At 35.5% G+C, this 24839-nt stretch overlaps 1 protein-coding gene and 1 pseudogene across 2 annotated transcripts in view; one reads left to right on the top strand and one right to left on the bottom strand.

The window, feature by feature from the left end:
- Positions 1 to 386: 386 nt before the first annotated feature.
- The window catches only part of LOC308650436 (uncharacterized protein), a gene marked incomplete at its 3' end in the record, with an annotated part of 103296 nt that continues 78843 nt past the window's right edge, over positions 387 to 24839 (bottom strand). The window contains exons 11-13 of the mRNA XM_081296444.1: positions 7397 to 7523; positions 2117 to 2503; positions 387 to 406 (exon numbers count right to left, since the gene is read on the bottom strand). Coding sequence (XP_081152570.1) covers positions 387 to 406; positions 2117 to 2503; positions 7397 to 7523 — 534 coding nt within the window. The remainder of the gene's footprint in view (positions 407 to 2116; positions 2504 to 7396; positions 7524 to 24839) is intronic.
- LOC308650353 (B-cell CLL/lymphoma 7 protein family member A-like) lies at positions 23165 to 23775 on the top strand (annotated as a pseudogene). The gene has a single exon. The product of its transcript is annotated as a B-cell CLL/lymphoma 7 protein family member A-like (transcript).

The raw sequence follows: 24839 nt of genomic DNA, 5'->3' as shown, positions 1-24839 counted from the left end.
TAATAGTACTCAATATGTTTCTCATGATTATATACAGCTTCCTCCCACCATTCTGGGATTGCAAATCATAGAGCTTTCAATGACTTCCATTCCTCACTATATTTCACTAATCAGCTAATGCAGAATTAATTTCTCAACAAATTTGTATTAAATAAGTAGCAATTTAGACAAAACCAGATATAATTTACACCGTGAAATTAAAACAATATATGTGGCAGTTTGCCAAAGAATACTTGGCATATTCAAAGAATAAAATGAAGAAGTTTACCAGAATTGTTGCTTTCCTTTATGTGATAGGGGAAAGTTTATTGTCATGTTGTTTCAAAATGACATTGACAGTTTCCTTATGAAAAAAAAAGTTGTTATTCTGTAATGTGGATTTTTTTTTACCCATTTTTCTTGCACACTGAACACAAACACAGTGAGATACTGATCAATTAAGTGTATTTTCAACTAATGGTGTAAAATGCATCTCTGACACATTTGCAATTGTTTTCATTTTATATAAAAGCCTCTTGCACATTCAGCATGAGAAGAGGTTGCTCATTAATTTTGGTACCAATACTGGGTTAGGTACATTGAAAAGATGTTGAGAAAATTACACCTATAATGATGGAATCTCCCAATTCTTCATTCTCATCTTTCCCGTGGTGCTTCTGCTATTCATATTAATATGTTAACTTTAATTTGCATTGTCCAGTTTCTTAAAACACAAGACACTTAGAATTGAGGAAATCACATATAGCATGTTTATTTCATAAACTGATATAAGATTCAATAAAATACTTCAGCATTATTAATGTATATTTTATTAAAATTCTATTAAATCACAATGTGACATAGAGTATTAAAATTTTATATAGCTAAACATTCTTTAACAATGAATGATGGGCACCCTAAGCAAGTGTGTAGTTTTGACTGAAAGCTTTGCCATATTCTTTACATTTGTAGGGCTTCTCTCCAGTGTGAGTTCTTCTGTGGTACATAAAGCCTACTTTACGACTGAAAGTTTTGCCACAATCTTTACATTTGTAGGGCTTCTCCCCAGTGTGAGTTCTCCAGTGGTAAATAAGGCTTACTTTTTGACTGAAAGCTTTGCCACATTCTTTACATTTGTAGGGCTTCTCTCCAGTGTGAGTTCTTCCGTGGCAAACAAGGTATGATACTCGAGTGAAAGCTTTGCCACATTCTTTACATTTGTAGGGCTTCTCCCCAGTATGAGTTCTGCTGTGGTGAATAAGGTCTGTTTTTTGACGAAAAGCTTTGCCACATTCTTTACATTTGTAGGGCCTCTCTCCAGTATGAGTTCTGCTGTGGCGAATAAGGTGTGATTTTCGACTGAAAGCTTTGCCACATTCTTTACATTGGTAGGGCCTCTCTCCAGTATGAGTTCTGCTGTGGCGAATAAGGTGTGATTTTACACTGAAAGCTTTGCCACATTCTTTACATTTGTAGGGCTTCTCCCCAGTGTGACTTCTCCTGTGGTAAATAAGACCTGCTTTTTGACTGAAATCTTTGCCACATTCTTTACATTTGTAGGGCTTCTCCCCAGTGTGACTTCTCCTGTGGTAAATAAGACCTGCTTTTTGACTGAAATCTTTGTCACATTCTTTACATTTGTAGGGCTTCTCTCCAGTGTGTGTTCTGCTGTGGCAAATAAGGGGTGATTTTACACTGAAAGTTTTGCCACATTCTTTACATTTGTAGGGCCTCTCTCCAGTATGAGTTCTGCTGTGGCAAATAAGTGATTTTCGACTGAAAGCTTTGCCACATTCTTTACATTTGTAGGGCTTTTCTCCAGTATGAGTTCTGCTGTGGCGAATAAGGTGTGATTTTACACTGAAAGTTTTGCCACATTCTTTACATTTGTAGGGCCTCTCTCCAGTATGAGTTCTGCTGTGCCTAAAAAGGTCTGTTTTTTTATTAAAAGCTTTGCCACATTCTTTACATTTGTAGGGCTTCTCCCCAGCGTGACTTCTCCTGTGGTAAATAAGAACTGCTTTTTGACTGAAAGCTTTGTCACATTCTTTCCATTTGTAGGGCTTCTCTCCAGTATGAGTTCTGCTGTGCCTAAAAAGGTCTGTTTTTTCAATAAAACCTTTGCCACATTCTTTACATTTGTAGAACTTCTCTCCAGTGTGAGTTCTGCTGTGGCGATTAAGGTGTGATTTTCTACTGAAAGCTTTGCCACATTCTTTACATTTGTAGGGCTTCTCTCCAGTGTGAGTTCTTCTGTGGCGAATAAGGCTTGTTTTTAGACTAAGAGCTTTGCCACATTCTTTGCATTTGTAGGGCTTCTCTCCAGTGTGAATTCTCTGGTGGTGAACAAGTCCTGATTTTTTATATGATTTCAGGTGTTCACTCTCACTTGTAGTTTTCCATATTTTCTCTTGTTGTAAATACTCAAGATCATAACTTTTATATTTCCCACTTATCACTTTGTGAAATATATATTTTATGCCCTTTTCTGATGAATATTCTTGGGTATCATGAAGAGTCATAGCTGAAATAAACAAAAATAAGAAAACAATGTCATTAGACAGGGATAAATATATTTTGCATACATAACATGAAATTAAGATAAAATAAATACATCAGGAGTAAGCCCAAATCATCATAAAGAAAAAAAATATCAGTTTAATAAAAATGTATAGACAAAATTACCTTGAGAATATTACCCCAATTCTTGTAGAGACCACAGTATCCAAGATGAGTACATCATTAAGAAAAGTAATATAATAAAGAGAAGGTAAGTATGTTACTCTTATCATCCACAGCCTTTTGTCCTCCATAAGATAGTATTGTGTATTTAGGAAATATCTACCAGCTACCTTCACTCTCAGTAGAATAAGAAAAATGTAAAACATATACAAACATTTGTGGCTTTTTCAAAGAGTGTCCAAAAACTGGTTTTGGTCTACCATGACATACAGACATGAAAATAACTAGTATATTTTAAGTGATAATACCACAAATATTCAACAAGGGTAAAGAGGCTATGGACTCTTAAAAAGAAATATGAACAAAAAACTTACTAAGAAATATACACATATATGTCTATAAAATTTTCCATAAAAACATTTTAAAAGACTATAAAAAGCTTGCATAGCCTATGGCTATAATACTTGGATGAAGTCAACACATAACAATCAAGTATAATAAATTGATTTTGATATTTCTAAATTTGTGTGATATGATGATTTCTTCCATTGACCAATACACCTTTGTTTATTTCCTAAATATATCATGTATTTTATACTATATGTACAAGGTAAAATGACTAAATAGAACGAAATAATGCACAAAAAAAGAATAAATTAACATAATCATTTTTTCATATAATTATCAGTTTTGTTCTTACAAGGTATTGTGTTCCTTCTAATAGTATTTATAAAGAACATAATACACTCACCATGTGGTAATACAAAACTCTTAAGCCTCTTATGTGCAGTAAAATTAAAAAAAAAATATGAGACTTTGACTATAATATCAACCCTACACAAAACACAGTACCTGGTGAGCAAAATTTTACTCACTAAATTTCTGATTTCCAGACTTCCACATGTGAATCAAATGCTCCTGCAACTTAATCTCTGCATGCCACATTTCACTTAATGCAAAGTCCTGCAATTATTTCTTATAACACTTTAAAAGATAAAATATTTTTACAACTGAATAATAATAGTATATAAGTACAATATTTTTACTCATTTGATCATTGATGGGCACATACATTGATTGAGTCCCTAGCTTTAAATGAAAACAATATGTGCACTAAAAACAAAAGCAGAGGTATCTCTTCAATTTTCTGATTTAAATTTTCATGGATACATATTTAGAACTGGCATTTCTGGATCTTTAGGTCATCTAACTTTTAATTCTTCATGTGTAGTACTTGAGATTAACCCCCCCAAATTCTATATCACTGAACTACAACACAAGCCTTTTTAAAATTGTTTTGAGTCATGCTGTTTCTAAATTTCTATGACCTCCCTAAAACATGAAGTACTTTTGCATGGCCTCCCAATTAGCAAATATTACAAGGATGTAGCACTGTTCTTGCCTATTTTTATTTATTTAAAAGTTTTTTATACTTTTTTCCCACAATGGGCTATATAATCTATGGTTGGCTCCTTTAATGAACAAATAAAAATAATACAGCAAATATAAACAAAGAGAAGCATGGCTCAATCCAAGTGACAAAAAAGGATACTGCCTGTTATGAATAACTCAAAGAAGACTAAATAATGGGGCTGGGGATGTGACTCAAGTGGTAGCACGCTCGCCTGGCATGCATGGGGCACTGGGTTCGATCCTCAGCACCACATAAAATAAAATAAAGATGTTGTGTCCACCAAAAACTAAAAATAAATATTAAAAAAAAATTAAAAAACTATTTAAAGAAAGTTTAGATAGTGAAATTGAGACCAAAAATATTAATATAAATAAGCACAAATTGTATATGTGAATAATTCTTTAGGAAAAAATGAGAGGAGCATTCCTAGTGTGAAAAGCTGAAATTCTACCAATATGGGAGAGGCTTATCAAGGAGAACCAAGTTTAAGACAAGTCTAAGCAACTTGTGAAATAGTGTAAAAATTAAAAACCTAAAGGATATATAAAGAGAAGTGGGATATATATATATATATATATATATATATATATATATATATATATGAAAAGAATCCAAGCATGCCACAATAAAAAGCAATGATTCAGAAATTAAATCATTAATGAAAATAGAAAATAAGAAATATAGAAAACAACTTACAAAGTAGAAGTATAATGAATTTTTCACTTCAAAATATTTATGATTATCAATGCAATATTGCAAAACACAAAACAAAAGAAAAAAAAAATTTACTAACAGAATTGAATCTAAAGAAAGAACTGTCAAGTCAGTTCCAGCAGAGAGCATGGAAAGAAAACAAGCATGATCTGCTCCCAGAGGCCCTATTTGTTTAAAGGTGGATAATGCCCCTCCCTTTACATCTCATCCTTTTGCACAATTTTGAATCAATAAGACACAGTTATAAATCATGAAATTTCTCATAATCCTTTTGGACAACCTTTGGTTGAGTGGTATCCTAATACTTGCCTTTTAAAACAGAAACAAAGATCTAGCCTCTCTCATATTAATATGCATTAAATATTGTTTTATTTACAGTTAATGTGCTCAATACACAACATAAAGTTAAATACTCAAAATTGGTCATCTGCAGTGAATAGACATTTTATTCACAAACATCCATTGCTAAAAAAATTAGGTAATATATAAGACTCCACCTTGCCAGCATGACATGATCCTATTCCTTTGATCACATGGGGAAAAGCATAGACTGCTACACTTATGCCAACATCTCCTGTTTGGACTCTAGCTTGATGTATGAAATATAGCAATTACAAATGTGCATCAGGGACTTCACAAGCTGATTCCTAAGTTTCATTTAACCCTGGAAGAGAAGAGTCCCTCCAAACAAGAGAATAATCATTCCCCTCAAAAGAGGAGAAATGTTAAAAGAGGAACCCAAGATACTATAATTTCAGTTACTTGGGGTGATATAAAACCATTAACAACCTCAGCTCAACAGGTGTTGGCTAAAATGAGGTTAGAATGTGCTCTAGATAACTTTCTTACTGCTTTGATTGCTAAACTCACACAAAACTCTGTAAATGCTTTGGTCTTAGTAACAATGTTGCTCCAATTTTGTACACCAGCTGTGGGAAATTCAGTACTGTCAGATCCTGGACTTCTACTACCCATTACAATATCTTGACTCACTTGGATGAAATTGTTACATACCTGCAAAAACGTCTCATGGTATTCATTGTTGTCTTAGCAGAATAACTGTGTCCTTACCATCCACATAGTATTTAATAGGTCACCATCCTGCACAATTTATTCATAAAATGTCTATTCCTCTTGATAAAAACTCTGATGATTCAGTGAATCTTCTCTCTAAGGCAGAATTTGTTGCTTTGACATTCTCCTTAATGGGTTTTCCTGGATTAGCTCAACAGGCTTACAAAACTACTATGAAACTCGCCTATGCTACCATAAAAAGTATTAGTCATGTTTCCATGGCTGTTTAAATGCTTCATGAAGAACAAAAACATTGTCAAGCCATACTTGACAATCATGCTGCAATTGATTGTCTGTTATTGCTACATCATAAAAGATATCAGAAGTTTAATAAAATGTGTTCCTTCAAATTAAGTGATAACAGTAATTTTATTTAAAAAGAGTTAGATTAAATTAAATATATCATTAGTAAGGTCCAACAAGATGATGGATGTTTAGACTTGTTGGAATAGCTAACTTCATGTTTACTCAATTTCATCTGGGTCAAAAAATATTCATAGGTGAATGTTTACTAATGTTGGCACTTGCTATTGTTTATGCCTGCCCAAATTTGCCCCCACCAGCATTAAGGAGATAAGTAATATTATTTATTCAAAAGGCCTTAAAAAAGGAGGTGGGGCTGTAGGTATTCTTACCTTGGAAATAGACTAGAAAGTGTGGGGGTGATGGTAACTGGCACCCTGAGTCCCACAATGTTAATGCCCAGCAGTTTCTCCCTGAAGCTATTAAGACAACTCTACAGGTGCACTATCTAGTTTCTGTGGTAATGTCCTTAGGGAGAAGGGGCTCTATGTTTGTATTAACTGTACCTTATCTTGGTTAGCTACCACTTGGGGTTAAAATAAGGCTGGGTTACAATGTATGAGTGGTAACAGAAGCTATGTGATTTTGGGGTATACTATGTGCAGCCAAGAAGAAGAGTGGCCAGTTTTTTCTTTTTTTTCTTTTCAATGTATGTGTGTGTCTCTCTTCTGTTTGCTTCTTTACAGGTTTCCTCACAAGAAGATTTGTAAGAGACCATGCTGGCCCTCACAACAAAAGGTAAGTTTTGGTGGTTAATATGAATAAACTGGGACATCAGTAAAGAAGAAAACAGAGGACTACAAAGAATTTGAAAATGTAATAAATATAGGGCAATATGTGTTCAATGATTACAATAAAAAGAAATAAACATAAGCTTCTGAAACTTTTTTCTGCTGAATAACTACTCTGTCAACATTTTTTATTTTGGTTTTCTCCATTTGAACATCTCAACTGTGTCCCCTGCTATGTCTAGGCTACAATAGTTTACATCACTAAATTATGTTAGGTACTACTTATCTAAAGTGAAGGATGTATAACACACCAAGAAAGAGAGAGATTAAAGAATAAAATAATATATATTAAAGAGTAAAATATCTGTACGAAAAATGCCCTTTTTCTTTGAAACACAAATCTGAAACTCATTCTTACAGAGAAGTTCCTAGAAGACATAACAGAAGTAAATTAAATAATAATTAGTAATTGAAATATTTAAAAGGAAATTAAACTTACCCAGGAAGGCAAAGTTTATACAGTTCTCTAACATCACATCTTTATATAAGTTTTTCTGAGCAGGTTGAAGGCATTCCCATTCCTCTTCAGTAAAATCAATGGCTATATCCCTGAATGTTAACAGTACCTGAAATAAGAATAGGTAGATAAATAAACACATTGACCACATGAACATTTGCACAGTCTGTAATGTCATTGAAGTTGAAATGAGAGTTAGTAGACTATCATGTAAGTGGTGTTTTGGAACACAAAGATACCATTATCTACTTCTGCAGAAAAAGTGATTTAAGTTCAAAAAAGTATATATACTCCACATTTATGAAACACAATATAAAACTCAGGCATTACCACAAAAATATATATTTTATAATTTTTATATCATGATCTAAATTATACATACGGTTCGGATAAGAAAATTATGGTAATTAAGAAAGGGAATCCTCAAATTCTAATTGTACAACCACTAATCAGACATTTACTAAAGTGTAAAATCTTATTTGTTATTTCTCTGATAAAGCTGGCTGTTCTTAATATGCAGTGAGATCTCTAATAATTTCAATACCAATGGTATAAGAAAAATTTTGAAATGTAACAAGGTAGACAGACCAGTTAATGGAAATATTTAATAGTGAATTTAAGTTCAAACATTTTATGGTATTTGTGTACATTATTAATATACAAAATAGCAACAACAATCCTGTTTGGATTTTCCTTTTTATAATTTTAACATTTTTTCACATACCATATATATATAAACTTTGATTGATGTATATATTGTATGATGTTTATAATAGAATATACATATACCTCTTCAAACAAATATAATTTTTTTTATATATTTTATTGGTTCTTTCTAGTTCTGCCTGATAGTAAAATCAATTTTTAGGGTATGAAGCAAGCATGGAATATATCTTATCCTAATTAAAATCCTGTTCTTGTTGGTGGTTATGATGGTAGGATTCACTCAGGTATATATATATCTTTAATATTTTTATCCCTGTCCCTTTTATTTATTTATTTAATCATTATTTATTTATTCATTTATTTTTTTAACCATTGTGCAATCTACTGATCTTCTTTTCTTACCCTTCTTCATTTTATGAACTTTAGATTTTACATATCAGCAATAACTTTCAACTTTTGGTTTTAAAGAAATGGTTTGCTTTTTTTAGCATAAAATCTCCAGATTCATCCATTTCCTAGCAAATATCATAAAGTAGTTCTTTTTTCTGGCTGATTAATAGTTTATTGTATACATAAGCAACAGTTTTTTATCCTGTCATCATTGAATGGATCCATTCATTATTGAATGGTTGGTTTTATAGCTTAGCTATTGTGAATTGTGCTGCTATAAACATTAATGTGGCTGTGTCAATGTAGTATGCTGATTTTATATCCTTTGGGTATATACAGTGCAGTCAAAAAATTGAGTTAAATTGTGGTTTCATTACTTTAACAATAGGCATACAGTTTATTATCTTTCACTTAGATCTTCATACAGCTGCAATAATTGGAATTCATCTAAACCTGAGGTTGAAAATAAAACATACAGAAAAAAAAATAGTAAGCCATAAAATGATTAAGAATTTATTATCAAGTCATCTATCCCAATGAAAAGTAAATTTTATAAACTAAAAGTAAATAAAATATTAAGCAAAAGAGCAAAATTAGAAGCTATTGAAGATGAACATAACACAGAGAGGGTTACCAATATCAATGTTGGTGCTTTTAAAAAGCAAATGGGCCAGGTCTAGTGATGGACAACTGTAGTTCCAGTGACTGAGGAGGATAAGAGAAAAAGATCATAATTTCTAAGACAATATTATATATAATATTGTCTTAGAATTTATGAGGCACTTAGCAACTCAGTAAGACTCTGTCTCTAAATAAACTATATTTAAAAAAAAAGACTGAGGATGTGGCTTCATGTTAAGCACCCCTGGGTTCAATCTTCAGTACAAATTTTCAAAAAAAGCAGATACCATTAAAAAAGCACTAGCAAATTTGAAAATTTAACAAATAAAAATTATGTCAATTATATAATACATAATTGCAAATATATACGTATATAATTATTTCTCACTTGATGGAAATACACTCTGAAAAATTTATCCAAAGAATATTCTGCGATTTTTCAATTCTCTGAGTGTAATGACAAGAATCTAGATGGTATAGACTAGTACATTGCTAAGACATTTGCTATATCCACTGTTGTACATAAAGTCTACTGCTGACCAAAATACCATGATGCCACATGATTGATGTTATGAAGTTAAATCAATCAGGGTAGACCTCATAATAAAAATAATTGGTGGAATTACAGAAAACAACAACAACAATAAAACTCTTGGTAAGTCTCTTTTTATTTAGGCAGTGATACATAATGAAGATTACAGTGCAGGGAAGAGGAAAAATGGCTTTCATTCCAAAGAAAGATGCTAGGATATTGGGAAAACAGTGTGATAATAAAATGCTATTTTATCCCTTCACTCATAAAACATAACAACTTATTTTGACACATTAAATGCTGAATATAAGTTATTAATAAATAATACTGAAATATATAAGAAAGTACAAAGCTCAAAAGTTTACATACAAAAGATAGGGTGCATATGGTGTTTCACACCTGAAATATCTTCTATTCTGGAGTCTAAGGCATGAAATTCAAAATTTAAGGCCAACTGAAGAAACTGAGCAAATCCCATCTGGAAATAAAATTTAAAAGAGAGCTGAGGATATGCTCAGCAATAGGACACTTTAGTTGAATCCCTAATATCACAAAAGAAAAAAAAAATAGTTTTTTGTTTTCAAAATTATACAATATAATATGTTTAAACTTATGAATTACAAAATATTAATATACAAAATCTATTCATCAAATTATTACATTAAAAGGTGCAAAAGTGACAAGGTAAAAAAAAAACTAATTTCCTCACATATAATCAAACACTTATAAGAAGAAAGAAAAAATAAAACATTGCAAAAGAAAAGCAGAATAACTTCTTGAAGAGCCACTTTAAAAAAGGATATATCTAAGTGTTCAATAATCATTAAAACTCAAAATCTTTAGAAATTAGGTAGCATTGAATAAAATCACATCATATAGATGAATTAAATAGTACTGATGAATATGTGGAATAAATGCATTCACAAAAGAGGAAAATAAAAATTTAAGCTTTTATTATCCATTTGTAGAAACTGTTTTGTAATCAAATGTATATGATACACCCACACAAGAAACAGAGTCTAAAATTACAGCGACTGTACATATGAGAATACAGCCATATTCTTCCAGAGTTGAAACAAAGGGGCATGGTTAAAGAGGAAGAAAAAATTAGTAAATTTTATAAATAGTAAATTCTAGAAGCTAGAATTTTTTTGATGTATTATATCCAGTTTGACAAACAGTATAAAATACCATGTATGTTTTATGCTGATGTCACATGAATATTGCATTTCATATGCAAGTATATTTAAAAAAGGAATATGCAGTATTAGAGAAAATAAAAATACAGAAAAAGCACATAAAAGACTCAAATATTCAACATATTTACAAAGAAAACTATTATAAAAATGACCATTTTCCCTAATTTAACCTATAATAATAACTGGTCAAAATTTTACCATGATTTACTTTTTGTTAAAGAAGAAATCAAAACAAAAACTTCTAAAATTCTCCTGGAAATTTAAATGTATATAAAATTAGCCAAGAACTCTCTCATATATAAGAGCAAATGTACTAGTGATCATTACCTGACACTAATACATGTTATAATATTACAACAGTGTAGTAATTTTAAGATAAAGAAATCATAATACAGAAAACTACATAGGGTAATTCATATGTATGCAAATATCATTTTATTATTAAGTCTTGTAAGTATATAAATCAAAACATATCAATAAAAGTATTTAATGTGAATGAATGCTACAATCCAACCTCAAAGTAGAATTTAGAACAAGAGACACAGATCACAAGTAGGGACTTGTGTGCAGAATGTGTGTAACACTGGAATTATACACAAGCATTCACCAAACAGCAGATATAAAGAAAGATAATTTTTAAAAAGATAAAATAAAAATAAAAGCAGAATACAAGCCTCCCTCCATTTATGGATACACCAAATATATACTCCTGTATTGAGTCCTTCTTAAAACTGTAAAGGAATTATAGGCACACACATTGGAAAACTGAAAAAAAAATCTACCAAGAGATGAGTAGAATGCACTTGAGCATCATCCTGATTTGAACAATAAGCCATATTACTAGAACAAAATGCCCAAATCCAGTGTTAATAGGAATAAAGGAAGACTGATTTGGGTTTAAAATACAGCATATTGGGCTGGGGATGTGGCTCAAGCGGTAGCGCGCTCGCCTGGCATGCGTGCGGCCCGGGTTCGATCCTCAGCACCACATACCAACAAAGATGTTGTGTCCGCCAAGAACTAAAAAATAAATATTAAAAAAATTCTCTCTTTCTCTCTCTCTCTCTCTCTCTCTCTCTCTCTCTCTCTCTCTCTCTCTCTCCTCTCTCACTCTCTCTAAAAAAAAATAAAAAATAAAAAAATAAAATACAGCATATTTAACTCTAAATTTCCTATAGTCTAGCACAGTGTTTCCTTCTTCCATATCCATAATTGGAGTACTACTTACTCTTCCACTTTTTGAGAGTAGCCATTCTAACAGCTGTGCTCAAGCTGCAGAAGATCTTATAGTTGGCTGGTGTACTAAAATTCTGATGCAAGCTTTTTAGATTTCAGGTTTGAATGCTAATTTATCTGTACACACAGAGGAAGGAATACGATGTATACGAGTATCAACTCCAGGGGGAAAAATGTAAGTGGTTTTCTAAGGCCATGCAAGATCCATGAGCTTTTTTCCATTAGACCAGAGTGGAAGAGGTGTTAAATCTTAAGGGAACCTTTAATCCCTTAGAGGGATTTGCCAACATTCTCTAAAAATGCAAATAGCTGTTGCTGACAGTTGAATGTTTATCTAGAAGGTACCAAATAATGAACAGGGAAATACAGACCACCACTGAAATCCAAAGTGGCAGTTTAGCACTTCCTGAGCTCTCGCACCCAGCTCACTTCAGTAATAACACCAGACCTAACCAATTCTTTCTGTAAGTAATTTGTCCCGATATTAACATTTTACATTCAATGGACTACATCTGAAACCTTAAAGCATTGAAAGCACTGGCAACTGTGCAGGTGCAAATCTCTCTAGATCAAAAAGGAGTGGCTTCACATTGGTGTGCAAACATTGTAATGAGCTAAAATCTCTAATATTAGTGAAGAAAAATTATTAGAATCACAGATCCCTCTTTATTTCTAAAATAGGTGTACATCAATTTTTTTCCAGTGAGCATAAGGCACCCTGGAATCTAAAAAGCTTGCATCAGAATTTTAGTGCACCAGCCAACTATAAGATCTTCTGCAGCTTGAGCACAGCTGTTAGAATGGCTACTCTGAAAAAGTGGAATAGTAAGTAGTACTCCAATTATATGAAACACTGTGCAAGACTATAAAATTAGTGAAGACATTTTAAAAAAATGGAAATTGAGAGTTCTCTCAGTTACTTCTTTGACAAACTAAACCCTCTACATTTATACTGCTCTTGAACAAGAAAAGCCCCAAGTACTGGTCTGGGCTTACAAGAGGCATTAGATGTGCCAGCTGTGGGATCCTCATATTACATAGTTCTGAAACACAGTTCCAGGAAAATACTAGAGTAGGGAATGGGAATGCTCTCATATACATTCCACAAAAGGAAATCAGAGCATAAAAACACTCTGAAAAGTGGTCTGCCCTTGGAGACACAAAGGAAGAATAGAAACTCATGATTTTGCCAAGATCAAGGGATTCTTCTTTACTTTTCCATCATGTAAAATCCTCATAAACAACAACAACAACAAAAATTTTGCTTTTGATTTTTTTTTCTATGGTACTGAAGATTTGAAACAGGAGCATGTTAATTCTGGGCTACATACCCGGCCATGTTTTAAAATTTTGAGACAGGTTTTTCTAATTGTCTAAGTTACGGATGTTTACCTTGAAATTGCAATCTTACTGGCTTACCCACTTGAGTCTCTATAATTAATATGCATGTATCATTGTACCCAGAGAGAAAAAAAAATACTTTAAAAGTCTCATCCAGTTTTGTTATAACAATTGAAAATACCATGTTCATTTGAAATATAATATGGATAAAGTAACTGATAATACTGCAAAACAGTAACTGATAATACTGGGAAAGGGGGAAGTGGTCATTGAAAAGGAAGTGTATCAAGAACCTAGGAATTAAACCAGAGACTCTGTGTCTAATAGAGTAAAATGAAGGCTTTAATCTTCATCATGTGGAATTAGGCCCCAATTTCCTTAATAAGACACCTATAACACAAGAATTAAAACAGATAATCAATAAATGGGATGGAATCAAACTAAAAAGTTTATTTTCAGCAAAAGAAACAATCTGTGAGGGGAAGAGAGAGCCTACATCCTAGGATGAATTTTTTACCCCTCACACATCAGATAGAGCACTAATCTCTAGGGCACATTAAGAACTCAAAAAGCTAAGCAAATAATAATAATAATAATAACAACAACAACAACAACAACAACCCAATCAAGAAGTGGGCCAAGGATCTTTACAGAGAATTCTTAGAAGAGAATATACAATCAATCAACATTTTTTCTATATATCTGATTGACTGTGGTGCTCCCTTTACAGGGCCAAGCATAGTTCTGGTTCAGTTTCTAAGGAAGGGAGACACGAGCAAGAAGTATTCTCAATTCTCCTTCATAAATTATCAAATACAATTTTCTATGTCATTTTCTAAACATAGCTGGACATGGGAAATATAGGCTTGGAGCAGAGAACATTTTTTATTAGAAACACTGTGTAAATGAAAGACAATATATATATATTTGCATCACATTGAACCATAAGAGAAATGAAACCTGGAATTCAGAAAAGAAAGATTCAAACTTTTATACTTGGGAATGTGGATGACATGGATGCCTAAAGTGAAAAGGTTATTACAAGCTTTTGAAAGAAAATTCATGTGAGTAGCAGATAATTGTTAACCAATTAGAATCTGCACAGTGGCTCCCAGGGGCTTTGTCAGCTGTGCACCACAGAACATACAGGTATTCATAGCCTCCACGGAGAGCATTATTCATCTGTGCCCTCTAAAATTATTCCCATAGTAGAGATGAAAAAACATGGGTATCTGGATACTAAATGGCAATTCAGCAGCCCACAGAAAACTACCCAGAGACAGAACTGTAGAAATTTCTTCAAAGACCATCAATGTATTGTTAGCTCCTGACACAGGGATGTCAGTCTGGGGAAATATTATTTTCTCTCCATTTTGAAGAGAGTGCCTTGAGAATACATTTCAGGGCAACATAAATACTTTTTTTCTTTCATGTTAAGAAACTTTTCAGAAACAGAGCTCACAAGACAGATTTCTTAGAAGGGTAAATGCCTGGAGATTACAAAATGAAAAAAAAACACATCAGTGGCCCTGAGGGACTCAGTAAGGAAATAAATCTAAAAGGCTTATTAGAAACTGAAAAGAAAAAAAGTAACTATTTCTAAAAATAAATATGTTCATTAGTTGCTGTCTCCACAACATATCATTAAGTAAACAACAAATTATGTATGAATATTTCTAGGATTGGCCAAATTGTATTCCATATGATTTTATATTAAACCCCAAATTCCAGAAATAGAATTCATAATTCACTGCCAAAAACATTACAGAAAAAAATTTTTTTTAAGGAGTGGATGTTTAGTAAATATGTCATTTAATAATTTTATTACCATATGATTTTAAAGAAATTTATTCATTTTCCTGCAGCCATAGTGTAGAGAAATTTCTTATTTAATTTTCCCATAGTAATTAACAAAGATAAGCCCTAGAATCCACTTTAAATAACCTATGTTTGTAAGGACAAACATACAAGAAACTTATAATAAATGATGAGTAGAAAAAAGTCAATTTAAAAAAATAATTTAAACCTTTTTCTTTTTCTTAAAATCAATCCCTAGCTGCATTTTTGGATCATTTTCTCATCTTTTAAGCCAAAAAGATATAAAGGACAGAAGTTTGAACTGCAAATTTATACATGAAATATGTTTATTAACTATAAAAATTCAAAATCTTTAGAAATTTAATAAATACAAAATAAACACCCATCATGGGAAAAATTAAGTAATATTGATGGACATTTAAAACAAATTAATAATCATTAACTCAAAAGGAGTTTAAATTAGTATCTATTTGTGGAAACTATTTTGCTATTGAATATACATGATTCTCCCCATCACAGAGACTTACTGAAATTAGAGCATATGGGACCTTGATAACATGTAACTATGCAATGGTACTCACCCAAACACTTGAAGCCCAAGGGCATGGCACAATACAGTATACATCTTGGAAGAGATAAATAATAATCTGTAGGAAAAATGGTCGCTAGGGCCAGTCTCATTTCATAATATATCCAGTGTAAAAAAGAGCATAAAACACTACGTATAATTTTACATAGGTGCCTGATGAAAGTGGTATTTCACATGTGTACATTTTTAGAAACAAAATATGTAGAACTTATGAGAAAATAAAAGTCACAAAAAGCACATAAAACACTGAATTACAGATCCCATGTATAGATGATAAAACTAATCATTATAAAGGTGATAATTTTCCTTCAAATTAACCCACAATATATCTCACCAAATTGCTATGTACAAATATGAATATATCACAGTGAAGTCTACTTTTATTTGTATTCTATAAAGCAATAATTAAAATAAAACTATAAATAAATATATGATAGAAGAAGTAGGAGAATAAGGAAAGGGGAACTACTGGATATTGAAGGAGAGCAAATTATATTCCATGTATTATGGTTATGTCAAAATAAACCTGACTATTAAATACAACAATGATGCAATAATAATAAAGAAAAAAAAAACAAGCTTTACTTTAAATGAAATAAGAAACCAAAGCATAAATTTTCAAAATTCATCTACAAAGTTATATGTAACTTTAGCCAAAAACCTTTTCAATTATAAGAGCAACAAAAGAACTCATCATGACCTACTACTATTCATATATATTATGAAATTATAATATTACAATAATCATCAAAACATCACAATATAAATAAGATCCCCATATGAATGCATATGTATGTAAAAACAGTATGTTTTATTGTAATAGCAAATTCTAGATAAATCAAACCATAACAAAAATAATCTCAGCAACTTAGATAGGACCTTTCTCAAAATAAATTTATACCTCTTAGGGCTATTTACTGGTGAATAGTCCTTGCTTCCCCAATGCTGAAGCATAACACCAGAGAAGTGCACCAAGGCAAGTTTAGAGTGAAAAGTAGAAGCCTTATTAAAGGACAGTAGAAAAGACTTCTCCCCAGAGGAAAAAGGGGACCCAAGAGGTGGAATCCATGAAAGGGATTTTTCTTTTTTTAAGTAAGGTCTTTTTAGCTTTTTTTTATAGCTAAGGTCTTCCTTCAGCTGTCCTGCATTCCTGTCACATTGCTGTCCTTTGTTCTGTTATCTTGCAGTGATGGAATGTAGGTGGGAAGGCCCAAAGTGTGGGGGACAGGTGGGCTGAAGGAGTTATCTGGGCAGAAAGGGCTTTTGGATTACCATCTCCATGTTTGCTGTGAGCTGCTTCATTAAAATTTCCTTGGGATGGGCTCAGGGCCTTGGGACATTTTCAATTCCCCTCTTCCTGGACTCCATTCTCAATATGGTGTTCATTCTTGATTTTATTGAATATTAGACCCAATTTACCTAACTACACTAACTACCTATCTGTAAATCTGGCTTCACTACCAAGGATATGGCTAAGTAGTACAGTATCCCTCAGTTCACCTAACTTTAACAAAATAATAACAATGAAGAAACTAAAAATAAAAGAAAGTCAAAATGAAAATTAGCTGGCTCAAGAGGAAATTAGGTACCCGAAAATGACAGCTCCTCTCCTGCAGGAAATGGCCCTTGGAGATTTGATTTTGTTAATTATTCCACCTGTCAATCTCCAGCATCTGGGCTGCAGGAACACCCCTGCCACATAGTATTTTATGCAGGTGCTGAGGATGCCCTTTGAGCATAAGGAAGGCAGCAAAGAGTCTCTACCATTGACATGTTCCCCACCTGGTTGGCCAATAGGACTGAGGACATAGTGGCCCAGTGGAGGACTTAAGCCTGCAGACTCCAGAGACTGCCCAGAGTCCCAATCTGCTAGCTCCTGTTTTCAACACAGCCAGTCTTGTGGTTCCAATAGTCTTTCTGCCCCAGCCTCCCTTGCTAGACCAATGCACACTCACCATTGCCCGGTTCTCAGGAGTAGGGCTACTTGGGATCCTCAGTTCCTGCACAGCAGAACAACCTGTGACTCTGAAGTGTGAGATTCAAATGGAAAAAATGGAGGACTCCGGAGATAAGAAGTGAAAGCCCACCCTCCTCCTACCTGATGACACACAGGATTGGACAGTTCCCACAAAATGCTCTTGATTGGAAGGAGCTTCAGATCATGAACATTGAATGTGAGAGAAGTGAGCCCTTTTTTTGAGTGACAGGGAATATTATCCAATTCAGGAATGAATAAGGGCTAGAATCTCAGGTCATTGAGTGCTGCTTTTTTTTTTTTTTTTTTTTAAATCTGAGAAATGTACCCCAGGCTGCTGTTATTTTAAGGCAAGGTTTTTTTCCATAAGTGGGAACTAACCCAACCAACAGAACATTTTCATTTAAACTTACATATAAGGTCATTTCAGTTTATGGATTATATATGCTTATATATTATTCAGGAATTAATATAAATTAATGAAATAACTATCAAATTTTATTTAAATTTTTTTTTATCTCTGTTCTTTTTAGGTGACAGATTGAACTTTGAACTGGGAAGAAACCCCCTAAAGTAAAAATGCCCAATAAAAACAACACATAAGGGGCTGGATTGTGGCTCAGCTGTAGAGTGCTCACCTCTCATGTGCAAGACCCTGGGTTCAATCCTCAGTACCACATAAAAATAAATAAGTGAAATAAAGGTATTGTGTCCAGCTACAGCTAAAAAAAAAAAAAAAAAACATAAGGTACAAGGTGAGAAACCAACCTCTACCTCAGAGCAAAGACTGTCCAAGGAAGGGGGCATGACTCTTGTCCTTGCAAAGACCCACAGAGCACTCCTAGGCTCATACCCACCCTGCTGTGTTGTTTATCTACAAATAACAGGAGAGATCTGCTGTGCCAGGTGTCCCTGACTCAGTCAGGCTAGGTGGGGACCCATAGCAACCCACTAGCACCCATCAATCAGCATGAGACAGGGAAAATTCCTGGGATTCCAAATGACCCTTCCAGTAGTTTATGGTGGTTGATAACATTTTGGGAAACCATATAGTTCAGCACATACTCTCCTCATGGCCTAAGCCAATCAGTTCAAATGAATCCCCATCTTGTACTAACCAATCACCCTTACCCAACTTGTTCCCAACAGTGAATGTGCTAATCATGTTTTAGAGTTGTTTATGATTTTCCCAAGGTGTGTGATGATTTGCTAAGAGAGGCTATGATGCATGTGGGGTACCTGCCTTCCCCAAAGAGTTATAAAACTGCTGCAAACCCCGGGCTCAGGGCCTCTAAGCCACCAGTTGCTGTGTGTGTAGAGGACTGAGCTAGCTTGCAATAAAAACCTCTTTGGTACTTACATCAATCTTGGTCTCTGGTGGTCTTTTGGGGGTCCCACATTTGAGCATAACAGTCTCTCCTGAAACCCATGGGAAAAGAAGACAGCACTCCAGTTCTCTAGGACTGCAGTTTCATAGCACAAAAAGTTGCAAAAGCGGGGTGACTTGAGAACTTACATGGATAACAGGGTTTTGACAAGCATAATACAAAGGCATGTAGTAAGTTAATGGTCTAAATGGTTTAGCACTTAGGGAGTAAATTTAGATCACAACATCAAAATGTATGATGCACCACTAAAGTTTCAGAGTGAGTTGTTATTTGGTCAGGGAAAGCCAGAATTTATGAGTCATCACTAAAGTTTCAGGGAGGGTTGTTATCTCATCAGGGAAAACCAGACATGGGTGAGTTCAAGGCACTGGTAGGCATTTCAAGCAAGTTTACAAATCATGGTAATTTATAATGAAGCAGAAATTAACTTTTCATGCCTTTACGATGAGATGGCTTCCAATCTTAAAAGGAAATTAGGCTGTATTTTTCACTTGCTATAGCCATAGCTTTCAAAGTATATGTTTCACACTTTAACAAGTATGAGAATTAAATTATTAATATTAATTACTACTAATTTTCTGCAGCCTATGCAGTACTGTTGGAATGGCTATTATAAAAATCTAAGATTGTCATGTATGGTGGCATATGCCTGAAATTCTAGAAGCTATGAAAAATGACACAGGAGAATTATTAGTTCAAAGGCAGCCTCATTAACATAACAAGGCTACAATCAACTTAATGAGAGCCTGTCTCAAAATATAACATAAAAAAGAATGTGGATGTATCTCAGTGGTATGCACCCCTGGGTTCAATACTGAGCACCAAACCATACAAAACCAAGCAAATATCTCATAATTCATAGGGATTCCCAGGTACACAAATATGTAAAAATGTTGGTGACAATATAAATTTAACAAATATATTTTTATTAAAGTGTTAAGGTTCTAAGCCCAAAATAAAAATGCCACATAATCCACTAGTCATAATTTGGGGTAGCAGTGCAAGGTCATATATGCCTGTACTTCCAGTGGCTTAGGAGGATAAGAGGTAGAAAACTAGGAGTTTATTCTCAAGTTAAAGACCAGCCTCAAGAACTTGGCAAGGTCCTAAGAAACTCAGTAAAACCCTCTCTCAAAAATACATAAATAAATAAAAGTGTTGGAGACTGGGTATGTAGCACACTGGTAAAGTGCCCTGGGGTTAATCTCCAGTATTTAAATAAATAAAAAAGATATAAAGAATAATTCAATCCAGTAATAATAACTCTGGGTATATATGTAAAAAATTTGGAATCCTTTTGCTAAATATATTGCCACACGTCTATTTTTATTATTCCTTTATTCACAGAATCTAATAAAAGGAAACAAACAAAGTACCTTTTAGATAGAAAGTATATCAGAAAATGCCTTCCAGCTGCAAAGCATCCAATTAGTCCATCCCTTCAGAAGCTGCACACTTAAAATTCAAACTGCTCCCTAGAAGGCAAGACTCAGAGAGTGGTGTTTTCTAAATACTCCAAAAAGTTTGGAATCTCTGGGAACCTTGTTTCAGATATTCTAAAACTCAGAACTAGGTCATATGGGAGGTCAGAATGAGAACAGAAGACATAGTAAATTCTTTAATGGGGAACCTGAATTCAGATACTGTCATAACCAAAAGCAGTGTTGAAGATAAAAAATAGATTCTGTTTCACTGATTTCTGGGTTATGGATTCAAATCAAATATATATTAGAAAAAAAGTGAAGGCTACTGGTTAAAATCTACGTAAAACAGGTATTAAAAATGTACCAGGGGCTGGGTGTGTTGGTGCAAGCCTGTAATCCCAGTTGCTGAAGAGGCTGAGGAAGAAGTATCAAAAGTTCAAAGCCAGCCTTAGCAGAAGCAAGGTGCTAAGAAACTCAGTGAGATCCTGTCTCTAAATAAAGTAAAAAAAAAAAAAAATCCTGGGGATGTGTCTTAGTAGTCAAGTGCTCCTAAGTTCAATCTCCAATATCCCCCATAAAAAATGTACCAGGGGGCTGGGGCTGGGGCTCACTTCTCTGGCACATGTGAGGCACTGGAATCAATTCTCAGCTCCACATATAAGTAAATAAAATATAAGGTCTATCAACAACTTTATATATATAGTACCAAGATATTGACATGGACTTTGAACTAATTTGCTGTGTACTTTAGCCCTTACGTTTGAAGTTGGCCAGGCATGGTGGTTGATGCCTGTAATATCAGCTGTTTACAAGACTGAGACATAAGGATCATGAATTCAAAACCAGTCTCATCAATGGTGAGGCACTAAGCAACTCAGTGAAACCCTGTCTCTAAGTAAAATACAAAATAGGGGTAGGGATGTGGCTCAGTGGTAGAGTGCCCCTGACTTTAATTGCTGGTCTCCCCCACCCCCCAAAAAAATGGGGCTGAGTAAATAGCTCAGCTTGTAGAGTACTTGCCTTCTAAGCATGAGGCCCTGGGGTCAGTCCCCAATACAGAAAAAGAGACAGAGAGAGAGAGAAAGAGAGAGAGAGAGAGAGAGAGAGAGAGAGAGATTGAACTTGCATGTAATTTAAATTCAAGTTAGTCCCACTTTTATTTTTTCCTGCCACACCAGAAGAAAAGAATTTCCTGAAATGTTTGGCATGTTTCTGTGGGTTATTTATTTATTTATTATTTACTTATTTTTATGTGGTGCTGAGGATCGAACCCAGGACCCTGCACGTGCTAGGTGAGTTCTCTATCACTGAGCCACAACCCCAGCCCCTCTGTGGGTTATTTTAATAAAATGGTCTGACCATAAATAAATAAACAAATTAATAAATAAATAAACCCTCAATTGATGACCCATTACAGTTTTTAAAAATCCTTAAATGGGACACATAAACCTCATTTAGGAGAGATTCATTCTTTTTAATGTCACCTAATTTTATTCTGCTTTCTTCTCATGTGAAAATCTCAGAATGAGAAATGAAAATATTTTAAAACTGCCCTCCAGTTCTTGAAGAAAAACATTAAGAATGACACATACATTTGAAATAAAACATGGGGAAATAATGATTAATAATGTTGAAAGTGGAGTTTTGAGATGAACCAAAATTTCTCAGTTTGCCAATTGAATCTGGGTGCTTGTCTCATAAATTTTGAAGAAAAAAAATCGATTTAAGCAAGAAGAAATAGAACGCCCACCATGTGGTATGAGGAATGATATCAGAAAAAAAAATTCATTTTTGTGTGCCATCTTAGAAGTTTACTCATGGTTTTGGGCAGAACACCAGTTAGCGGCCAGGTGTGTTTGAGTGAGGCTCATTATCCGCATTACGTGGTCATTATACTATCTATTCTATTTTATACTTACTCACTGTGAACCGAGAATCCTAGATTTGGATATGTGAACAGAGAGCTAGAAAACTAGGGGTTTATTCTGAGACCTATGGAGAGATAAACTGAAGTTCTGGATTTCAGATGTTTGTTCTGGATTTGAGATACTGTTTCCCCTACATTTAAAAATCTCAGGACTCATGAAGAGAAAGAGTTAAAAGCCAGCATCATCAAATTTGTGAGGCCCTAAGAAATTCAAAGGGACCCTGTCTCTAAATAAAAATATTTTGTAAAAAAGGGGTGGGAATGTGAATCAGTGGATGAACACCTCCGAGTTGAATTTCTGGTACCAAAAAGAAAACAACACACACACACACACACACACACACACACAATAAATAAACATATAAACAAACAAACAAACCCTCATGAGTAACAAGCCCTAAAATCAGCAGCCTCTCTCATGCATGAGTACAACAAATGGATTTGGGGTCCTCCTGATGATCATCTCAGTCTTCACTGTGCAATCTGGAGTCATGCTGGACTGCTGGGACGTGGAAGCCCATAAAGGGCTTTAGAAAGAAGCTGAAGGCACTAGGTCCCGGCGCGTGGTGGCATCAGGCTTTGTGTGTGTGTGTGTGTGAGAGAGAGAGAGAGTGTGTGGTCTGTGTGTGAGTGAGTGAGCGCACTCCCCCAGCCTCTCTCCCCGCCGGAACCATGTCAGGCAGGTCCCTTCCAGCCGAGACCAGGAGCTGGGCCAAAGATGATGTCAAGAGGGTCATGGCAGCTATGGAGAAAGTGCGCAAATGGGAGAAGTGGGTGACTGTGGGTGACAAGTCCCTACGAATCTACAAATGGGTCCCTGTGACGGAGCCAAAAGTTGATGATAAAAACAAGAAGAAAAAAGGCCAAGAGGAGAAGTGTGGCTCCCAGGCCACCACCCCAGAGAACAGCTCCTCCCCGGGATGATGGACATGCACGACGATAACAGCAACCAGAGCTCCCTAGCAGATGCCTCCCCCATCCCACAGGAGAACAGCAGCAACTCCAGCCCGGCACCAGAGCCCAACCCCAGAGGCCCAGCGACGGCTTGGAAGCCAAAGTGGAGAGGGGAAGGAGCACCCTGGGGCCGAAGCCGCTTCTGATGAGCAGAACTTAGTCTTGGATGGAAGCTCCAGGAGCAGTTCAGAGAAAGTAGGCTGGCGGCGGAGACGTCCACAATCTCTCAGGACTTGGAAGGAGTGCCACCCTCTAAACAGATGAAGCTGGAGCCTCTCACCAGAACTCGGAAGAGACTTAGACGCCGAGCTCGCTCCTCCGGCTCACCCTAGAAAGTGGCTCACCCTAGAAAGCGCTGTGAGCGCCATTCCTCTTGGGCGCGAACAGGACTCCTAACCTTTCAAGTTTACCAAGTGCAAATCCAAGAAAACCCAGAAGGGCGAACTTCTCAGACACTGAAGAACTCTGGGGTGAAGCGAAACACCCGAACCCTGAAGCGGCTGTCCTGGGAGGCGGGCTGACTGCTCAGGAGCGTCCACACTGTCTTGGAAGCCAAGGTCACATTGGTGTTGCTGCTGTTTCCCCCCCACTTCTCTATTTATCGATATCAGCTATTGGAGGGTGGTACCCATCAGGAATTCGCTTTTCTGTCGGGGGCTTTTCACTGTTCTACCAATTCCTTCCACTTTCTTTTTTTGTGCCTTGTGCCCTTGAGGTGACCTCTGGCATTTCCTGGTTGTTTTGCATCTCCCTTTACAAAGTGCCCTCTCAGTCCGAGGCAGCGGCCACCACCTTCCTCGCCCTGCTCCTTCCTGCCCAGGACTGCTGTGGAGTGGGCAGGCTGGAGCTGCAGGACAGTAGACACTCCTCAGCTGGCCCAGTTTTGGAAAGGGGGACTTGGGCCCCCTCTGAGCCCTGGGTGGGGTTGGCACCAGCCTCCAGGACTCCAGGAATTATAGGTGCCAGGGCCCAGTCCTCAAGGGCTGGCCTCCTCGGGGCCTTGGGGTCTGGGTATTTCCAAGTTCCCAGCAGCCCAGATGGACATGCAAAGCCCTTAGATTTTTCTGGCATTTCCACCCTCTTACCCCTACTGTCACCACCACCTCTGTCACTGCTTCCTCCTGGACCTCCGAAGACCAAGTGGCTTCTCCGGCTGACTGCGTGTTGGTCTCCTTAAGAGGATAGCAGGGCCAGGAGGTGGGAGCAGGCAGCAGGAGCAGCTGCTGCTGAACTTTCTCACGGGATGTTGCTTGGATTTCAAATCCATAGGAACCTGCTGCCCTCTGACCATTCCCCACCCCCATCCTTGGCCTCCCCCAGCCCCCAGAGTCAAGATTGCAATCGAGGAAACCCACTCACTTCTGC

The sequence above is a fragment of the Spermophilus citellus genome (genome assembly GCF_964194105.1).
Source record: "Spermophilus citellus genome assembly, chromosome: 5".
Taxonomy (NCBI): domain Eukaryota; kingdom Metazoa; phylum Chordata; class Mammalia; order Rodentia; family Sciuridae; genus Spermophilus; species Spermophilus citellus.
Note: the sequence above shows the minus strand (reverse complement) of the source record. Positions and strands in the feature narration are given on the sequence as shown.